Source organism: Triplophysa rosa, linkage group LG14, assembly GCF_024868665.1.
Source record: "Triplophysa rosa linkage group LG14, Trosa_1v2, whole genome shotgun sequence".
NCBI classification, from domain to species: Eukaryota; Metazoa; Chordata; class Actinopteri; order Cypriniformes; family Nemacheilidae; genus Triplophysa; species Triplophysa rosa.
In genome coordinates, this window is record NC_079903.1 from 15,936,429 (window position 1) to 15,957,501 (window position 21,073).

At 38.9% G+C, this 21,073-nt stretch overlaps 1 protein-coding gene across 2 annotated transcripts; it reads left to right on the top strand.

Moving 5' to 3' along the window:
• The first annotated feature begins 232 nt into the window (after positions 1–232).
• Positions 233–19,646, top strand: ankrd13b (ankyrin repeat domain 13B). Of its 2 annotated transcripts, none has more exons than XM_057351834.1 (15): positions 233–600; positions 8,960–9,095; positions 9,170–9,294; positions 9,738–9,783; positions 9,915–10,058; positions 11,069–11,300; positions 11,534–11,600; positions 12,234–12,315; positions 12,613–12,677; positions 12,797–12,933; positions 13,133–13,290; positions 15,020–15,196; positions 15,470–15,633; positions 16,959–17,035; positions 17,387–19,646. In XM_057351834.1, exons 1-15 carry the CDS (start codon positions 493–495, stop codon positions 17,580–17,582), a joined length of 1,914 nt encoding a protein of 637 aa, XP_057207817.1. In that variant the 5' UTR covers positions 233–492; the 3' UTR covers positions 17,583–19,646. The 2 variants fall into 2 exon arrangements, with proteins under 2 accessions (XP_057207817.1, XP_057207818.1); XM_057351835.1 differs by having other exon boundaries at positions 16,959–17,042; positions 17,387–17,553.
• The last annotated feature ends 1,427 nt before the right edge of the window (positions 19,647–21,073 follow it).

Below are 21,073 nucleotides of genomic sequence, written 5' to 3' on the forward strand. Positions count from 1 at the left end.
ATAAAATGTTTGATTTTATTGCAAGAATAAAAAATATCAAAACACGTTGATGGCAGAATGATATTCTCTCTTCCATGGTGCAGTGAGCGGGAAGCATGTATGACAGAAATTACTGTTCAGACTAAAGTTCAGTGGCTTATATGTGTGAGTTGACTTCGTCGTCGGGAAAGCCAAAGCCCTGTCTCACCGAGCGTGCGTGTGTGTGTATGAGAGAGAGAGAGAGAGAGAGAGAGAGAGAGAGAGAGTAGGAGGAGGAGAGTGGATATCAGAAGAGAGATAACTGATACACATGCGTTAGATTTAAATTGCATTTCACCACAGATACTTATGCAAGCGGCAATGCAAAGGGAATGCTGCGTAAGAAAATGGAGAGAAATCCCTTTATCGATTGTCGCGGCAATAATATAGCACGCGCCCTTTACAAAAGTAAGTGACATCGCACAAAAGCGGAGAAACGGAACGTGGGAGAGAGGAGCGAACTATGCACCGAGGATGATTTCTGCCAGAAAAACTCCGGAGAAGAGTCGCTACCACCTCCATTATTTGGTGTGGCATAACAAACACCGGCAGCTGGAGAAAGAGCTCTCGGCGCGCGAGCAGGTAAGACGCGTTCCGTTCCGCGTGTCAGTCTCGCGGGCGGATGATGAGGAGCGGGCCGTGTGGGTTTGACTGTGGAAACTGATCTAGGTGTGATCCACAATGACTGGGATAGTGGTCGGCAAAATGGTGCAATTCAGAATTTATGTAAATTGAATTTTAAAGATCAAATTAAGGTATTTTTCATTTATTGCAAATCCGTCCGCTCACGACTATTGTTCTTGATTCGGATCGTAATGATGCAACGGCAAAAAAGTGTATTCATTATTGTATAGTTTATTTAATTTGAATGCCATATGTATATCAAAAAACCCTCACACCCTGGATGTATCTTAAATCTTTAAAGATGTCTACCTAGGTAATTTGGACATAATTATAAACGTTTAAACGCGTCTGTGATGGGAAAAAGAAATGCAGACTGAGTAGGCAGCTCATAGGTTTTAAGACAAACCCTCGGATTCTCTAAACCACTCATGTTTCACGTCTGTCATTTTACTGCGGGTGCGTAAAAGGGTGAGTGGTGTATCAAAGATTCAGTTCAGTTTTATTTCGTTCTGAGAGGTGGTTTAAAATACAGAGGGACTGCAGAACACAGTGGTATTGGATACAGTGTGGGTGAATAATGCACAGAGAGTCAACCTACGTTCACCACTCAGTTTCTGAGGATAGATGTTGTGTCAAAAGAGGGTGTGTTTGTCTTTCTTATCAGCCAAGAATGAATGATATAATCCACAGATTAGTGACAATAGTCTGTCATGCAATTATTTAAACGTAGTGTCTATTTACACTGAGTACAAATAGCCCGCCTTGTTGGCAGAGGTCATTTACACAAGCTCCGCCCACCAATATGTGATTGGAATAGAGAAAGTGTAAAATTGACGCTATTACAAGTAGCGACTTGAGTGTCATAAAGTTTAAAGTCTGTATAGCGCGGCATGGGAGACCAGGGTTCTAATCCCGCTGAAGACCATCTTTACCATTTTTTATTACTTTACAGATCATGAAGGCATTTGTTTGCAATAAAATTGATTTAAGACTTAAAATTCCTTTTTATTCATAAACTTTAGGTTTAGGGTAAGGTTAGGGGTAGGTATAGGGTTTAATATATCAATAAATTGCCATCATTTTAATTATTTTTTATAAATATAATGATTTACTGTCTGTTATTATTGCGTAATGTTTAATGCACAACAATACTGAGGTGCAAATAACGTTATCTGCCACTATTTATAAGTAAAAAGCATCTAACTACTATTTCTACTTAATCCAAAGAAAATAGGACAGCTCTATTTGCACTAAGTGTAAATAGCATATAGCTAAGAAATGCTGCTATTTTCACTTAAACAGAACTTACTACTACTATTTAAACTTAGTGTAAATAGCATCTGTCGCTATTTACACTTAGTGCAAATAGCTGCTGCCTTATTTAAATAACAATATTGTGGAATTCATTGCAGATTAAATTACAGATGAGAACATATAAAACGGAATAAATAAATAATATAAATATTTTTTATTTCAGATAGAGATAGATTAACATTTCACAATTAATACGAGCAACACATGTTAAACTACATCTGCATCTAAAAGTGTTACATTGTAACTGGAGGAAGTTTATGCACAATTGATTTAAGAAGTTCAGACATCCACTATCACACCAGCCTGTTTCTCTGTTTCACTATTGTCACTTTTCACTATTATAATACACAATTATGGATTATGTTGAACAAAGTCTTCCATTTGAATTATAGAGCCATTCAATGATTTTATCTTTCTAAAACCCAAACTGTAACTCATATACCAGCCATCTTGTTCTCCTACAGGATTTTATGACTCAGGCTAACCGTAATAATTCAGCCCCTAACCATGTTGATGACTACTGCGATACAAAGCACTCCCAAGTTTATATGATTTACAGCCCGATGACAGCATAATCTAACCACACTTGGCATGGTGTGCAAAATTATGGAGATTGAGGATTGCGCTGGGGGGTGTTGCTGGATAAATCAAATCGGGCTCCTTTGCGACGGGACGAGGCACAAAGACGGAGGTCAATACGTCACGATCACTTCTTTTGGTTAGATCAGATGAACGAAGCATCCTGACAAGGGGAAAAGTTGCTGCACCAGCACACAGGATTATGGGATAGATTTTAGGTGTCAGTAAAGAACAAAGGGTGGGGGAACTGGAGGGAGATCGAAGGACGTGAATAGCAAAGAGATGAATTTGGGACATCGGGGAAAAAGAAGTTAGTCGAGGGAAAGAGGCTCAATTTGCAGTTTGCCTTGACAGTGCCATAAAACAGTCACAGGGAGGAAGTGGACCGATGACAGCACGGAGGAGAAAGAGAAAGAAAATTGAGAAAGCCGATGGATAGAGTGGGTGATTGAATGGGGAAGCTGGAGAGAAGAGCATTGCTGGGTGATGTATCTACAGAACGACCGAGCCCAAAGAGCTGAGAAATTGTTGAGCAGGATGTAGATTTTTTTTTTTGGGAAGTCAGCAGTGCCTCAGCAAATACGCATCAACAGGGCTGCAGTTTCTTTACCCGTGCCTCTCCATCAGCACATTTTCTGTTTCCCTCACATCTGCTCAGTTTCTGTTTGATATACTATATATCTCTATTCTTCAATGGCCCACCCTTCTGTTACACGGTAACCCAACACTAATTGAAGCAGAGTGTTGCCATTGGGGATGGGCAGTGGGGAGGGGGATGCTGACATTTGGTTAAAGTGACAGTTCACCCAATTCAATTATGTCTTCATTTACTCACCATCATCACTCACCCCATCCTCAGGCCTGGGTGTTTTCATATTTTTGTTTAAAAAAAGCCATCACCATTTCACACAAGTCACAAGTCATTCGAATGACACAAATGAATTTTCAATTTTCATTTTTGGAGAACTATTAAGGAGAGTCTGAGGATTGAGGACATGTCTGTGTGTGCAGTGACACCGTGGGTCACCAAATTGAAAATAAGGAAATGAAAGAGACTTTGAGGATCATATCTGATTTCATTCTAGCTTATGGTTTGAATTCACCATCAAATGATGCGTAAGCGAGCAAACATACAGGTAACATAAAAAACACATTCATCCATTGAAAATAACCTGGGCGTAGGCAATAATACAGTGTTGCATTTGCCTATACTGGAGAATACTACAAAGTGCTGTTTCATCAGCACTAGTCATCTCCCTGATTTACATAAATGTTTGTTTTTCCAATAAACATGTTCCCTATTCTAATTTGGATATGCAAAAATAATGTTGCGCCATATCCTAGGGAAACCATTATAGAACACTGCTATATTCCAGCGTTTTCCTTTTAATCGTGGAAAGAGTGACCTCGCTCGTTTCCTTTTCCTCTTATCTCTACACACCAGTTCTGTGAATAGAACTTAGATGTCATCACCAGCATGGTCAGGATGAGATCCGGGAAGGGCTCTGAACAAGCTACATCTTAAGCAATTTTGGGTGTTAAAAATAAGGCAGTGGTTATTTGCACTAATAGATCCGTTTTCAGCGAGAGGTGGATTAGAATCCCAGTCTCCCCGTGCCAAGCTATACAGACTTTACACTTTACGCCACTGGAGTTGCTGTTTGAAGTGGCGTAGTTCTTACACTTTCTCTATTCCAATCACATTTTTGTGGGCGGAGTTAGTGCAAATAGTCTATGCCAACAAGGCGGGGTATTTGTACTCAGTGTAAATAGACACTTCGTAAAAATAATGCATTTCTTTTATATAAGCTCTGTTCCAAAACGTAGTAAGATGCCATGAGGTGACATTTTTAATGTGCGTTCCTGACACTCATAGAAATCCATGTGTATACACAGCCGTTGAAAAATTAAGAGACCATTTCAAAATTATTTTCTATTTTTCTGAATTTACTATTTATATGTACAGTATGTGTTTAGGTAAAATGATCATTTTTGTACCATTCTGTGAACTGCTAACAACATTTCTACCAAATTTCTAATAAAAATATTGTTTCTATTTGCATTTATAGGCAGAAAATGAAACCTGAAAACTTTTTCTGAATTTACTATTTATATGTGTTTAGGTAAAACGATCATTTTTGTACCATTCTGTGAACTGCTAACAAAATTTATCCCAAATTTCAAATAAAAATATTTTTCTATTTGCATTTATATGCAGGAAATGAAACCTGGAGAAACAGGTCAAAATAACAGAAAAGATTTACCTCAAATACTGCAACAACAAAAAAACAAGTTAATATACAACTGTAATATTTGTACATGTATTTAGGAAAAGAGATTTTATGTGATTTTTATCACAGTTTTCTTGTCATGCTGTCAGTCTGGAATGGCAATGGCCACAATACATGAATAGCTGTATGTGGATATATACAGTGGAGTTTAATTTCTACATCACAAGTATATATGTGTAAAAAACACATTCTATATATAAAATATGTTTGTAACAAATAGTGGAATTGGAAATCTATTTCTATACTGTTGAAGGTCTATTTGAGTGGCATCTCACTAGGTTTAGCAACAAAACTGAATCCTCACTGTACTGATGTTTCTACAGTATTTTAATAAGATGGTAACACACTTACTATGACATTTAGTGCAAATGTAATGACTTTGATATTTCTTAGTCAAAACAGTATTTCTTAGTCTGAGTTTTGGTGTCCGCATAGAACAAGCTCTCTTGGTTTCTGCCTCCCACACTAAGAGGTGGTAAACGCAGTCCTTATAGCTGAACCCTGGAGGCCAATCTTCAGAATATGATTGGCACTGTGGGTGTGTGTCAGACTTCTGCGACACAATAGCAGCGCAAAGTCAGAAAAGGCCCATATTTCTTCCAATAACAGCATATTTTCTGCCTGTAGACTTATTTAAAGAAAGTTCTTTTTCATTGCTCTCCTGGGTTCTCCCCTAGTCTCTGCAATTCATTTAATTCTTCGGGTACATCACAGTGTTTAAGTGCCTTTGTAGCCTGTTTTTTTTCTTTCAAATTAATGGATACACATGATCCATTTATATTAAAAACATATGTTTAAATATATGTATATGTGTACTGAATATAAATGGATGATGTGTATCCGTGCGTTTATTTAAAGATTGATGTTAGTTTGCACACACACATACTGTATGCGCACACACACACACGCACACAGAACCCTTTTTAGTACATTCAAATTTATTTCTATAGCGCTTTACATATATTTTTTACATTTTGAATTGTTGCCAAGCTGCTTTACAATTGGAATTAAAAAGCATACAGAACGCATACAATCCCCGGCATGCTGTGATGTGCATCCCCCTCACTCCACACACACATATGATTTTCTTTTACCTGCCTCCCACATGCACAGTTTGGACTTCCAATGAAAGATTGATGTTAGTTTAAGTAGCTGCCAAAGAAGATTAGCCGAGGCAGAGAGAGTGCAGGAGCAGATGCACCAGCCAGAGATGACTATCAATAATGCAGTCTCCAGCAGAGAATGGATGAGCATGTGGAAGTAACACAACAATGTGGGGAAAGACCATTAGGGCAAAATTAGTCAACGTGAATGAGTGTGTCAGATGAACTGCATGCATGTTGGCATGTTACCTTGTTACTGGATGAGAAGCAGTGTGGGAGGGTAAGACAAATTCTGGTCAGTTAGAAGAAGCTAGCTGTAATGTGTAGGCGATACAGGTAGAAATATTACCAATATTACACATATTTCTGGAACACTGGATTCTGATTGGTCGATCGTCGCATTCAGTGATGAGATATTTTTGAATAATGACAGTATGATGTTTCTGAATGATGTATGTTTCCAGCATAAAAAAGGTCAAAATGGTCCCAAGCTGTCACTGGGATGGCACCCTTTAAAAAAGGGCCTATAAGGAACGGATTAAGGAACAGATATACTGTATATATTTGGTATCAATATTGAGGTAATATACACTCTTTAGGTGCAAATGTGTACTTCTTGGGTCCATTTTTTCTGACAGTGTAGTTGTGCTTATAGTCTCTCCATGGTATCTACAAGTAAGTGAATTATATAATTGCCGGCAAATCAATATTTCATATCCATTTATGTATTTGTTAAGTAGCAAGATAGTGTCCAGTTCTATTATATTATTATCTTAATGAACAGTGCTTATCACAAAATAATCAGAGATAGCTTGATTTTTACTTTTTTGTAATGGTTTTACTAGGCATGCTCTTTTATGCAATATGTAATTATTCAGCAAGTTCTGTATTTGTAGTGTGTGTGCTTAGAAAAAGGATTGTCTGTGTGTTAATGTGCATAACCTAGAATGTCCCAAAGGGGTATATAAAGCAGCATTTCAGGCCTCAAGGCCAGTCTGTAACAGCTAATGCTTCCCAAATCATTGCCCACCCATCTCATGCCCGCTAATCTGTCATAGTACTACCAAGTTTCACATTTCTCTTATCCCTCAATCACTCACTCCTTTACCGGCTAAAGCACGTGCACCTCCTGACAGTTCTCCTGCTCTCTCTTTCTCTCTGTCAGTCATCTGAGTGGGCTTGATCTCTCTAGTGTTAGCCTCAGGGCTGATCTGAGACCCCCACAGGACTGACACGACAGCCATCATTCACGACTCTTGTTTACTCTCCATCAATGTACGTCCGCATCCAGCATTCCCTCTCCATTCTCCTTATCCCAGGGTTACCATAGCAACCCCTCCCCCAACACCTCCACCCCATCCACACCCTTTTTCTCGTAACACCTCAGCTGTCTCATTTTACTCTAGGGACCAGCCGGGTGTTTTTCTAGACAGAAGCCCTCAGGGGCTGCCGGTGCCTCAGTTGCCGACGAGTGTCGTTGTGATGTTAAGGAAGGGGCCGGCTAATTACCAAGCTTTGGGACATATGCACACATATATACTCTATACAGGGACTAGCTTGTTTTTTGTTGTATCATACACTACATAATGTGCAATATGACTGAACTAGAGATTTTTATTTTCAGAAGAAATGTGAGTGGGGCTCAGTCGTGTGAAAGTCTCTTCTGGAGATCATGGAGTGGTTCCTTAAGTCAATTGAACACCCTCAAATCTTTGACATTCCAGTCCTGAAGTTCATCAAAGCAAAGTTTATAGGATTTATTTACCGATTTTATCCCCAACAAGCATCTGTGGCACTAGTGTGAAGGGTTTGTTCATTAGCAACAGTAATCGTCATGCATAATGCAATAGTCATGGAAAAATGGTGCACTACAAAGCAGATCTCACAGCACACATGAAACCCTCGGGTAATATGTTTCCATTACCACGTGCCCATCCTCGAGCGCTTAGTTAAAAACATCAAACACAGATATCTCTAAATAAAGCTGTCCTAACTCTTATTCCTGCTCTACATACATCACGCACCGTCCGCATCATCTGTCCTGACCTTGTTTATGTAGGGCTTGCTTATAAATATGGACACGAGCATAGCCAGCCATCTCATCAAATAATGATAAATGGGTCATGCTGCTTTTATAAACACAAGCAGATTTACTGAAATGCATGTTTGCATTTGGAGAACAGCTGAGAGATGATTCTTATAAAATATTGTTCTGTAGGATATTTGCAATCGCTTGTTTTTGTGACTGTAGTTAAATTGTCTGTGATGGAAAGACGGAGATATTGGATGAGAACGGCACAGTGCTGGTTTTCACAAGTGTGGAATTACAGTGTGCTTATTGGCTATCAGTTTGAGTGTGGAAGTATTTCTCACCGTGGCTGTTGGGCGCCGTGTGAATGCGCTCTGTGTCATGTTCGGGTGCGATGCCTTAATTATCACCTGTCACTTCTCTTTTCCATCGCAGTCTTTTACTTCTGCCTTTTTTCCCATTTACCTGTTAGATATGGTTTACCAACAATACAATTTCAAGAAACAAGTAATTTGTGCTGTGTGCTGTGATGCAACATATTTAATGTTTAATATACAATTATGTGAAGTGGGATTTGAGAGTTTTATGGAAACCTTTTTTTAAAGAGATGGAAAAAAATGAAAATGATTTTATTATTTCTCCACCGTTATTTCATTCCAAACCTGTATGATTTTCTTTCTTCTGCAGAACACAAAAGAAGATATTTTGAAGAATGTCGGTACCCAAATGACACCGTCCCCCATTGACTTTCCACAAAACGGCTGAGACATTTCTCAAAATACCTTCTTTTGTTTTAAAAAGAAGAAAGCGTCAAAAACAGGTTTTGAATAACATGAGAGTAAATAAATGATAACAGAATTAATATTTTTGGATGAACTATCTCTTTAGTTGAGAAAAAAGCATACATGAAATGGTTTAAATAGAACATGAATTTAATCTAAAGGGGAATATATTTGACGATATTTGTTTAGCATCATGTGAAATCTCTTTTAATCCAACAGGTGGATTTAGAAGTATTAGACCCACGTGGTCGGACTCCTTTGCACCTGGCTGTGACGCTAGGCCACCTGGACTGTGCCCGTCTGTTACTCCAGCATGGCGCTGATGTCTGCAAAGAAAACAGAAATGGATGGACAGGTAATACCGTGAGAAAATATCCAGTTATCTCACAATCCGGGATCACGTTTAACCTTACACTTTACACCTATCAGTGTTACAGGAAGCCATCAGCACACGTGAACCCGAGCTGATTCGCCTGGTGCTGGGTTACCGTGACTACCAGCGCACCACTAAGCGATTGGCAGGGATCCCACGGCTGCTGGAGAGACTCCGACAGGTCAGCCCCAGATGTGTCTTAATAATAAGCGGGTTAATGACAAAACAACAAACCATGACCTCACCCACCAGCTTAACAAACAGGATCTTAACAATCACCTGCTGCCGCCACACCTGAGCCCTTCATTCCAGTAGACACAAGCATACAGATACACAAACAAGACGTTCACACCCACCTAAGGTCACCTATAGGCCAAGAGCTCTTTGTTAGCCAGACCTCTGTGTTACTTTCTCTGCTTCCTTTCCACAACCCCAGGTGAACTTTCGACCCTCTTCCTTAAGTTTATGATGGATGTCCAATCTCCCGGTTTCTCCACGGTCCTCATCTCTCGGGGAATTTTATTATTCATGCCTTTCCCTGCAGCGTGATCCTTCTCTCTTGACCTCCCACTGTATGCTCACATTAACTCTAACCTCTCCTCTCTCACCCTCTCTGTCTTTCAGACACAGGATTTTTATGTGGAGATGAAATGGGAGTTTACAAGCTGGGGTAGGTTGGAAGTGCTGTAAACATGTGTAAATTAGAGTTCATGGTGTGTTTGGACAGCGACTTCCCTTTTCCAATTCCTCACTTAAGTCCCTTTTTGTAATGACCATTATTGAAGTCTTTCTCTCTTTTAGTTCCACTAGTGTCTCGTATCTGTCCGAGTGACACATACCGGGTATGGAAGAGTGGTCAGTGCCTGCGGGTGGACACGACACTTATGGGATTTGAACAAATGACCTGGCAAAGAGGCAATCGCAGTTTCATATTTAAGGGTCAAGGTGTGTGTGATGGCCAGACAAAATCTGGATTTTATGCTTAAAAAAAGCAAAAATATCTGCTATTGGGGTAAGAAAAATAACATTATATTAAGTACTTAGTAAAAGGTCAAACTTAATTCAAGTTTATTTCTCTTATCCATTTTGTAGATATTTTTCCTTTTTTGAGCATAAACTCACCTAATCTTTAATGAACTCACAAGACTTTAAAAGACATCTTTTCGCTTCAAGTGTATCTTGATTTCAGCTTTTTTTAATGTTGTACTGCAAAGCAAGAAAAAAATACAAAGTAATAAAATAATTTTTTGATGTGTTCAAATTATTTTGACCTTACCATATAATACAAAAGGTCACGTTTTGAAAAATGTTTATGCTACTCTTTATCAAATGAAAGTGGATGTGGACTAGGGGCGGTCAAAGTACAAAATAGACAAAAAGCATTATAAAAGTAGTCCATATGAAAATAAATGATATAACTTTGTGTGAGGAACATACAAAATTCTTTGGAAAGCTTGCCTTTCACTTTCATTATAGGGGAAAAAAACAGCTTGAATATTATTCTATAAATAACTTTTTTGGCTTTCATAGTAGAACAGTGTTTAAAGTAGAAAGAATTACAAGTGTCAAAAAACAAAAACAAGTGTCTTTTTTGGTTATCTGTTCCTTTAGACCTGACAAAACCACACTTTTATTAATAGCTCAAAGCATCAAATGAAATTAGCCAAAATATTAAAATAACTTAATAAACGTAAGTGGTTGAGGATATTTTTGTAAAAATATGCTGAGCTTTCTGCAGGTTCCTGCATGTGCAGTTTCTGCAACAGCCTTAATTTTTCTCTGCCTATGGCATTTAAATCAGATTCGGGTTTGATCTCCACTTCAGTTCTCGATGCCACCTCTCACTCACTGCTCTTTCAAAAGTCTTCATTGGCATGGAAAAACCCCACTCCCGCTTTCCCTCCATGTCTAATTGGCTTCCCTCCATTCTGTCTCTCTCTCCACCTGTCACTCAGACTCCAGTGCAACAGTTATGGAAGTGGATCATGACAGACAGCTGGTGTTTTGCGAGACGTTGCCATGCCTGTCTTCCTCCTCTTCCTCTCCTGCCTTCCCTTCCTCCAGACTCTGCACTAACGCTTTGAGCCTTCTGGGGGCGCGGCAGCCCAGCAATGAACAGGTAGCGGCCCGTCTATCTGCTCCCGTGGTGGCCACGCAGCTAGACACCAGGAACATCTCCTTTGAGAGGTGAGGGCATAATAACATTGCCAAGTCATTGTCGCCAATGGAAAGTTTTGTAAAACTCCGACAAGGGCATTGTGACCCCTCAATGTGGCTTCATCACACCCTGGGAAGCGAAGCCAAGAGTGTGAGCCAGCGCTTTAAGGCTAAGTTTCATCCAAAAATGTGTGAAATTGGACTTACCTCTGTATCCACGGCACATGGGCCACCTTGTAATCGTACCTGCTTTGTCTCTGCAGAAATAAAACAGGGATTCTTAGCTGGCGGAGTGAGAAAACAGAGACGGTGAATGGGTACGAATCAAAGGTACTGCCTGAGGATATAAGATTAGTTTATGAAATCATTTAATCATTATTTGATGAAGAACTGCTTCCATGGATATTAGAAAATGTAAACAAGTGTAAAGTGAATATGCAGGTTTTTGCATTAGATTTTGCATAAGTGCCACAAGGTAATTCACCCTCTATGTATTTAAAGGGATAGTTCACTCAAAAATGAAAATTCTGTCATCATTTACTTACCCTCTTGTCAGTAAACAGTAAAACGTAGAACACATTTTTTTAATGAAAAACATTGCATACCCTAGCTTTAATATGACCAACAAACAAGTAAGTATATTATTTTTTGTTATCTTTATAGTTATCTTTGGCTAAGATGGAGATGCGTGCATTTATCAGCTAGCAAAATCACATATCTACTGTGCTTGAAGGTTTGGCTCATGAATATTAATTATGGTAATTGACTGGTTGCTCCCCGAAGGTTACCAAGCAACGTCTCCATGACCCTATTAATATTCATGCAATGCCTTAATTTTGCATAATGTTACACAATTGCAAACTTTTGCATGCTTCTATTGACCTGAATGAAACGGAATGGAAAGACAATTAAGATAAATAAATGAATGACTGTTTTCTGTTGTTGTCAATATCTTTGCTTCAGGTTTATTGTGCCTCTAATGTAGAGTTGATCACGCGCACACGTACTGACCATCTCACCGACCAGCACAAAACAAAAGCCAAAGGTACGTTTAATACTGAAATTCGGTTTCTTACATCAAAACAAAGTTTCATTTATATTGAGTCATTTTTACAGAATTTCAAGCCAGTAAATCACATCTGATGTTTTTTCCATATGACACATGTGTGCACTGTCAGGCATTTCATAATGAATATGACGATTCATGATTTCTCTGCCCACTCACATTATTCCCGAACAAGCAGTGTCTGTCTTGCTGCCGTTGTGCTGATGTAATACAGATCTTTGGGTTTCTGTGAGTCTGCTGTGCCGTGACCCACTGTGTGTTGTGTTTTTGTATTAGGCGGTAAGACACCTCTGCAGTCATTCCTGGGTATCGCTGAACAGCACGTGGGGCCAAACAATGGCGTGAGTGACCCTGTTTTCACCATTAAGAATTTGTTTGTGAGAAAAGAAGCTTTTAGATGTCTTTATAGCACAATGATATTTCTGTATCCTCAACATGTGTGTGCGTGTGTGTTTTACAGAACACTATGGTGACTCAGATATCGTGCCCTGATACGAACCCTTCGGCCTTGACAGCTGAGGAATACTTTAATCCCAGTCTGAGTCACAGTCCGAGAGACATCGGCCAGCCCTGTCATCTCACCACCAAAACACAAAGGTAGTGCTTTAAAAACACTGCTTGATTTTAGTGGGGTTCACAAACTAGATGTTGTAACACAGTACATAGCTCTATGTTTGCTATGTTGCTATGCAGTTGCTAAGATGATTTGGGTGGTAGTTTACTGGTTTGTTTTTCAATGTAGATTTATGGGATATTTTTTATCAAATAAATGTATTGTTTGTGTGTGTTCACCTAGATTCAAAGCTAAGCTGTGGTTGTGTGAATCGCACCCTCTATCTCTGGCGGAGCAGGTTGCTCCTATCATTGACCTCATGGCCATCTCCAACGCCCTTTTCGCCAAGCTGAGGGACTTTATCACCTTACGCCTGCCCCCCGGATTCCCTGTCAAGATAGGTGAGAGAGTGCAATGACTGTTAGATGATACTATGGACCTAAAATACTGTTCCCTTCCCACTAAAATCTACAATGTAGTAATAAACAGAATTACTAAAATAATGTCTGTATTCCATATTTTCTGTTGTTTGGATACTCAGGTAGTCCAGTCTCAAAACTCATTTGTTTTCATTTGTTGAAGAAAATAGTTGACATGTCTTGTTGCTCAGTCAGTGTTAACGCTACAGAAACATACATTTCAGAAAAATCTACATATGAACGACTTAAAGTTGTCTTTGCAGAAACTATAAATAAAATGTATTTTTTTATCTATTACATTTATAAAAAATTATATTAGTATTAGTGCTGTCAATCGATTAAAAAAAAAAATCGGATTAATCACACATTTTCTGTGATTAATCACGATTAATCGCACATAACAATAATATTTTAAAATATACTTTTACATTTTAATAATTTCACATTTAATCTTCAAATTGATGTAGAAACAACATATTTCTTTAACAGCGTCATTTTATGAATGAAAGAAAACATTTTGATATTAGTACTGTAACTGATGTCTCTATTAAATTGATTATTTTAACATTAATTATAGCCATTCAACAATATAATTGAGAGCTATCATGAAATATACAGAAATTGAAGGAAGTTCTCAAACACTTTACAGTCTTTAATGCTAAATTATAAATTAAATGCAGAAGAATTCTCATTAAAGCTACAAAATCACATTGATTTCTTCTTTTCTTTTGTTCTTTGATTAACATTAGTGACAGGAGTCACAGCAGCACGTTTAAGAGCGCGGCCCCTTTAAGAGCTGTCTCAGTACGCAGATCTGACCGTCACTGCACTCCCATTTTCAAAACTCTTTGCATTCATTTAAGATTTTATTTTACACTTTGAAGTCTGTGCTTAAGAAAATGCTAGACAAAACGGGCTTTCTGACATAATCTTGTGTGGTTTTATCCATTCAAGCACGAAAGAGAACTTAACACGGATGCGCTGTCTGACAGAGATTCACCGACGCAGCCGTCAGCCCGTGACTGTTTACACCAGACTGGACCTCGCGTTGCGTTTTGCCGCGTCCCACAGTTTAGAAGCTGTCAATCTTCATTGAACATGTCAAAGCAACTGTTTAAAACCGCGCTTAAGTGGTTTAAAAGCCTGTACACGAATAAAAGCGTGATTACATAATGTAACGCTAGACAAAGAATGTCAAAACAAACGGATGCTGCGTTAATTGCGTTAAATATTTTTCACGCGTTAATTTGAAAAATTAATCGCATGCGTTAACGTTGACAGCCCTAAGTATTAGACTCTAAATATACCTCTTAAAATATGCATATTTTTTGTATTTTAGATTAAAACCAAATTCCTTTATGCATCCCTTAAAGGTCCAGTGTGTAATTTTTGGGAGGATCTATTGACAGAGATGCAATATAATATACATAACTATGTCTACAGAGATGCATAAAGAGCTTACACAATGAAGCGTTATGTTTTTATTACCTTAGAATGAGCTATTTCTATCTACATACACGGCGGGTCCCCTTGCATATAATTCGCCATGTTCTGTCAGCCGTCATAGTGTTCTGAACAGGAGGGGTGGAGTGAGCGGTTGGTTGCAATACGCAACCTTGCCGCTAGATTTCACTGACTGGACCTTTAAAAGTAACTGTTAAATTGAATTGAAAATTGAAGCTAAAGCACCGCTAACATTTTATTCCCACAGAAATTCCCATTTATCAAATCCTGAATGCACGCATCACCTTTGGGAACCTAAACGGCTGTGAGGAGGGCGGATTGCCTCGGGTGGAAGGTGAGGGGGACGGACAGAAGGAGAGTCCCAGGACTGAGACACCCTCTCCAGGCAGCGATTCCTCCAGCGTGTCCAGCTCCAGTTCCACAAGTAAGAACCCGCCTTTTACAAATGTGATCATTACAAAGCATTTAAGATGATAACAGATTGAGAAACGCAGTGTTACAAAGTAATACCACGTTGAGGCAAAGCACTTGCTATTTTTAATGGCCAGGGACCAATTGATCGAATAAATGTTTAATGATTGCTTTCCCGATTGCACCGCCTAAAATACCTACGTATCTGTTTGTCGATATGTTTGAGTCCATAAATCTGCACAAGTGCACCAGGCATCATTCGCTCTGTGTGCGATTCATGTTTTAGGTTCATGTCGTGGAGGGGAGATTCCAGCCTGTGTGTTTGAAGCTCCACGGGGCTACAGCATGTTAGGAGGGAACCAGAGGCAGAACATAAGAGAGGAAGAAGATGACCTGTTGCAGTACGCCATCCAGCAGAGTCTGATAGAAGCTGGATCAGAGTATGACCAGGTCTAACATGTGCACACGTTTCCACACGCTAACAGATGGGCATGTCAACAAACTCCAGAAATATACGTTACATGAACACTATGTCCTAACCACGCGTCATGTGCAATGTATCAAGTAACATTTCTGTCCTTCATGAGGAGAAAATGCTAAGCTAAGTGACAAAATCACAGCCAGTCAGAACATATTTGAACATTTGTAACTTTTTGGTAAAAAAGAAACAAAAATAAGTTACGGAGCAAGTAAATAAAACAATTTACCTAACTCACCCCGATTAATAACAGTAATCTATAATAATGATTTATAGGTTGAGCTGTTGGGTACAGTTTTTTGCGGGATACGCTTGAGTTGACAGTTGTCAGTTTAAGACCTTGTGTGGTGAAAATAATATTGCAGTTTGTCAAAGACAGTCTCAAAAACGCCACCCATTTTCTACATCACACAGTTGAGGGGATCAGGTGGTCCGAGCTGGTGCGTTTGAGTGGAGGCGGAGTCTAATTTGCATATTCATTAATCGGCATATACTTAATAAAGGGGGGTTGTAGAGTACCATTAAAGCTATTTTAGAGCATAATAAAATTATGAACAAATTTCCCATTTTCTCGTGTCACTCAGCACGACGTTCAATCTAATGTATTTCAATAGGAAGTATCTTTCATATGCATGAATATATATATCAACACAATCTGACAGGAATTTGTACTTATTTTACAAGGTGGCTCACCGTACAATGTCATTTGTATGTTGTAGTATGATTTGACTTGAGCCCTGTAACGTTGGGCCACCTCGTAAAATTTGTGCATTTTAGCAAAATATAGATTCGTATATATACAAACGGTATACTGAAAGTCATGTTGAGCGACACAAAAAAGGTTGTGCTGACTGTCATGAAAAAAGCGGAAATTTGTGTCCAAGAAAATAAATCAATAGATTCTGAATTTTGTCACCAATGTCACAAATAATATACCGATTTGAACGTTTTTTTTACCAGTAAGAGTTCACTGTGGGTGGGGATTTACAGTGTGATGCGACATATATAGAGTCATCTACTGCAGTCATCTTGGCAACGTCCCCGGGAGGCTATTTTCTGTGTAATAGTCATATAAGTACAGCTCCTGTCTGCTTGAATGGAAAAGGACTGAAAACTCAATCTGTCATTTGCATTTAAAATCAGTTGAAAACAATGGTGTCATAAATATAGCTTCTTCATCTCATATTATGCTGCTTAAACGCTCCTTAAAGTGTAAAGACATGCAAGAGTTAGGATTTGTTGTGTCACAACCGGTTAGGACACGTCTCACACACCTGATTCATCTCCATTGTCACAGGTGACCATCTGGGAGGCTTTGACCAACAGTAAACCAGGAACACACCATCTGTCGAATGACCCGAGCCGTCTCGAAAGGTCTGCAGTCAGTATTCCCCTTCTACTGTCTCCTGTTGACACATCTCACCCACAACAGACAGCGACAGAATCATGCACACATCACATTTACTGGAGATATTGACACAGGCCAGACAGTCAATACAGTACAGTGTGAAGCTCATAGATATTCACTGAGGTTTACAGCTCTTTGTGTCATTTATCTTTAAGGTTTCAGCTTTAGACATATATAATTTAATTTAATTATGGCACAAATGCTGAGCAAATGTATACTTTATTTGTTAATACAAATAACGCTTTATTTGTTGTTGAAAAGATAACCTCCAGTTAACAGAAGTCTCAGTCACAACACTCTTCTTTTTCATTTCCCAGAACCCCACAGCACAAACCCAGCTCCGCGGAGAGCCCTCGCGGCACACCGACCAATAAGCCACCACGCAGCTACAACGAGCAGCTGCGATTAGCCATGGAGCTGTCTGCCCGTGAACAGGAAGAGGCGGAGCTTCGACAAAGACGAGAGGAAGAGGAACTGCAACGTATCATACAGCTCTCACTTATGGAGAAGTGACGAAACTCGGGGGCTGGCTGGAACCGAAGGGTGGGAGGAGCATGCGGATATATAACCAACATGAGCTGCGATTGATTGATTGGTTCAAATGCCCCGCCCTCTTCTTCCACTGAGCTGCATACTGGGAGACGGCTCTCTGGTCCAGAATTGCAGAGAAACCTCTGTCCTCGCTTTGCAAGTTTACAACCACAAGCAACTTAACTGGTTATCCACTGACTAGCACCAATCCGGTGCTCTCCTAAAGTTCTAATGTGCATTTATGATAAGGACAGCAGGGCTGCGGTGTTGTTGAAACCCATCATCCGTGCACTTAGCCAGAGGCTCTCAGACTGGCTGAGGAAAATGTTTAATTTAGGAACTTTTTTAATTTGACATGCATTTTGCTTTTAAAGAGGTAGAAAATTGGCTGCTCTTGAAAGGGGGATGGAGGAGACGTGATGTGTAATAATAGAACGTTAAGGTTGCTTGCATACTAATGTTTATGATGCACACACACGCATCGATTCTCAATAGGGAAAATGTGTCGCAGTGATGTCGAGAAAAACACACGTTTGTAAAAGATGTTTGATGCAAACACCCCTAACCTCCCTAAAGTCCAGTACTCGGTGTGAACAGGGCATTAAAGGGATACTCCACTCAAAAAAGAAAATTCTGTCATGAATTACCCCAAGTTGTTCCAAACCTGTATACATTTCTTCGTTCTGTTGAACACAAAGAAAGATATTTGGGAAAATGTTAGCAGCTGACATGGTAGGAAAAAATTAAAAGGGTAGTCAAATGTGCCCTAGAGCTGTTTGCTTTCCTAAGTTCTTCAAAACATCTCATTTTGTTTTCAATAGAAATAATACAATAATTTTTCCTAGTCAATAATGTCCCAGAAATGTCAGTTGCTAACATTTTTCCAAATATATTTATTTGTGTTCATCAGAACAAAGAAATGTATACAGGTTTGGAACAACTTGAGGGTGAGTAAATGATGACAGAATTTTCCTTTTTGGGTGGAGTATTCCTTTAAGGGCTTACCTGAAAGCCAATTGGGCAGCTACCCTTTGTGCTCTATGTCAACCGCATGTTTTGATGATTATTATTTAACCAGATTGATAATTCAAACAATATAGAATGACTGTAATGATATGACATGAAATAACAGGTAATAATCTGAAAATACTGAAAGAAAAAGCCATTGTCAGGTACATAAATGATTCTTTTGAATCTGAATCAGTTCCTCGCTGCAATAGTCATTTGTTTCCATGCGATTTTCAACAAACGCATCACACACACACACAACAGTGTGTGCACTCGACTTAAAATGGTGCTAAAGTGATCTTTCTTATCAACTCTTGGGTACGTTCATCAGTGTCATAGTAAGCGTTTGTCTGTCAACAACAAACAAACAAATCCTCATTTTGTTTAAGTTTCCTTCAGTGCTTCCTTCAACACTATTAAAGCGCATTGCACTGAATGAATCGGTCTAGGGCTTGGAGCACCTGCAGTAGTTCATCAAAAATCTAATTGTGCTTTCATAAGAGGTGCCAGATCTGGAATAATACATGAAAGAAGCAATCGCTCGCAGAGAGATAAAGCCCCGAGCTAAAACCAAACACGTTTTATTGGAGAATCTCAAAATAGATGCTTCTCTGAAGTTGCATTTATTTTTAGGCCCGAGTGACGTGCCTTCAGGGTTTGATGTATCAGGCAAACCTAAAAAAAAAACAAGTTTGGAAACACGGCCATACTTCATTTCTGAGAAGCACAAGGCACTTAGCATCAGAAGATTCAGTGGCAGAGCTCTAAACAAACACGTAGGTCTGATTTTCGAGAGAATCGAGATTGTTACCTGTGAATGGCATGGGGTTCAGCCATTGGGAAATGTTTGATATGAATCAACAGTTTAGTAGAGAAGAGCATTATTTATATTAGACTTTTTTTATTTGGTTGACACAGTGGTTTGTGTGGAGTGCTCCTGTAGTGTTTGTATGTGACTAAATAATATTGTTCACATTTGTAACTTAAAGGAACTCTGAATAAAGGAGAAATAAATTAACATGAATCTCAAATGCTGTGAATGAATTTGTCATCAACGGTTTCCAGAATAAACCAACAGTCCATAGGAAGCTTTGGTTGTATGTTAACCTCAGTATAAAACACTAATCTGTGTCAGAGGAGAACATTTAAGCATAATAACCTCTGGTGCCAGATGGATTCATAAATGGAGTCTAAAATTATTGAATACATTAACACGCCATTACCATTGTTTCTCTACCATTACTATTGTAAATGCAAAATGAATAGAAATAAAAAGGCTTAAAGGGTATGTATGCTAACAAGTTATTTTATAGGCTTTTTAACTCCGTCAATTCATACAAAAATGATTTCGTACAAAGCTATGGCTCTGCAATATTAATCTCTGCTCTATTTAAATCAAATGCACTTCATTTTCAGTGATGAATATGAATAAATATTACATCAAAGTGCTTTTAGCTCAAATGAAGCACTCCTCGTCTCACGAAGCGAGGTGAACAAACACTGAGTTGCAGAGTAAGTTTTGAGTTGACAAAACCAGACAAACCCAACCTAGTTTAGATCAGGTTCTGTAGCACGAGGCTTGGTATAAACTTTCTCTGTCAAATCCGGTTTGATCCAGAGTTCGTGAGGCGCGTGCGCCTCAAAATTGTGACACGTGCGGCAAACAGCCAATCACACGGAACATAGAAAGCATAATCAGTTTGATTGACATCTCGCGAGTATCAGTGCAATTCACTTATCTATTGAAGATGAAGAGATTATGAAAAAAATGTCATGAATTGAAACACATTTACAAGGCAGGAATAAACACGGCTGCAGTGAAAGTTTGAGAAGGCAGCTACTGACTATATCACTGCAGAATCAACTGAATTTAAATTATTTATATAGGTTTACAATAAGATCAAAAGATAATATGTATACTTCATTATTTTAAAATGCTTTATATATTAAAGTTTGTTTTTATACGAATATAGTTATATTAATTTAAATGCTATGTTTATAAATGAATAAATCTGAATTATCAACTCATATAACAAATTTATGAATGTGTTTTGAATAATACTCAATAAATACAAATATACAATACAAATAAACACTTAACAGCAAAAGATTTTCCCTCTTAATTTGGAGCGAGATACGAGGGGGGTGGCTTCTGCGTCAGATATACGTCACTTTCTCACAGCTGATTGGTCCAGTTTTGGTTTGCGAATCGCAAATTGCGATCACTACCTAACCAAGAATAAAACCTGCTCCGGAGCAGGTTAGCCGTGTAGCCTAAAATACCATGGGTACACGAAACCCGCTCAAAACCAATCCACTTTCTTGAGCCCGAAATCTCGGAGTATGCTCAAACTAAACGTGAATTTACCTGGGTAAAAACCCAAACCAGCTTCGTGATACATGCCACTACCCTGAGCAAACCAGCCGAGCAAAACAGTTTTTTTAACACGTTATCATACAGCTGC

Coding starts and splice junctions, on each gene's coding strand:
- ankrd13b (XM_057351834.1), top strand. CDS start 493: ATGATTTCTGCCAGAAAAACTCCGGAGAAGAGTCGCTACCACCTCCAT. Junction 10,059..11,068: donor TTTCATATTTAAGGGTCAAG/GTGTGTGTGATG, acceptor CCTGTCACTCAG/ACTCCAGTGCAACAGTTATG. Junction 17,036..17,386: donor GACCCGAGCCGTCTCGAAAG/GTCTGCAGTCAG, acceptor TTCATTTCCCAG/AACCCCACAGCACAAACCCA.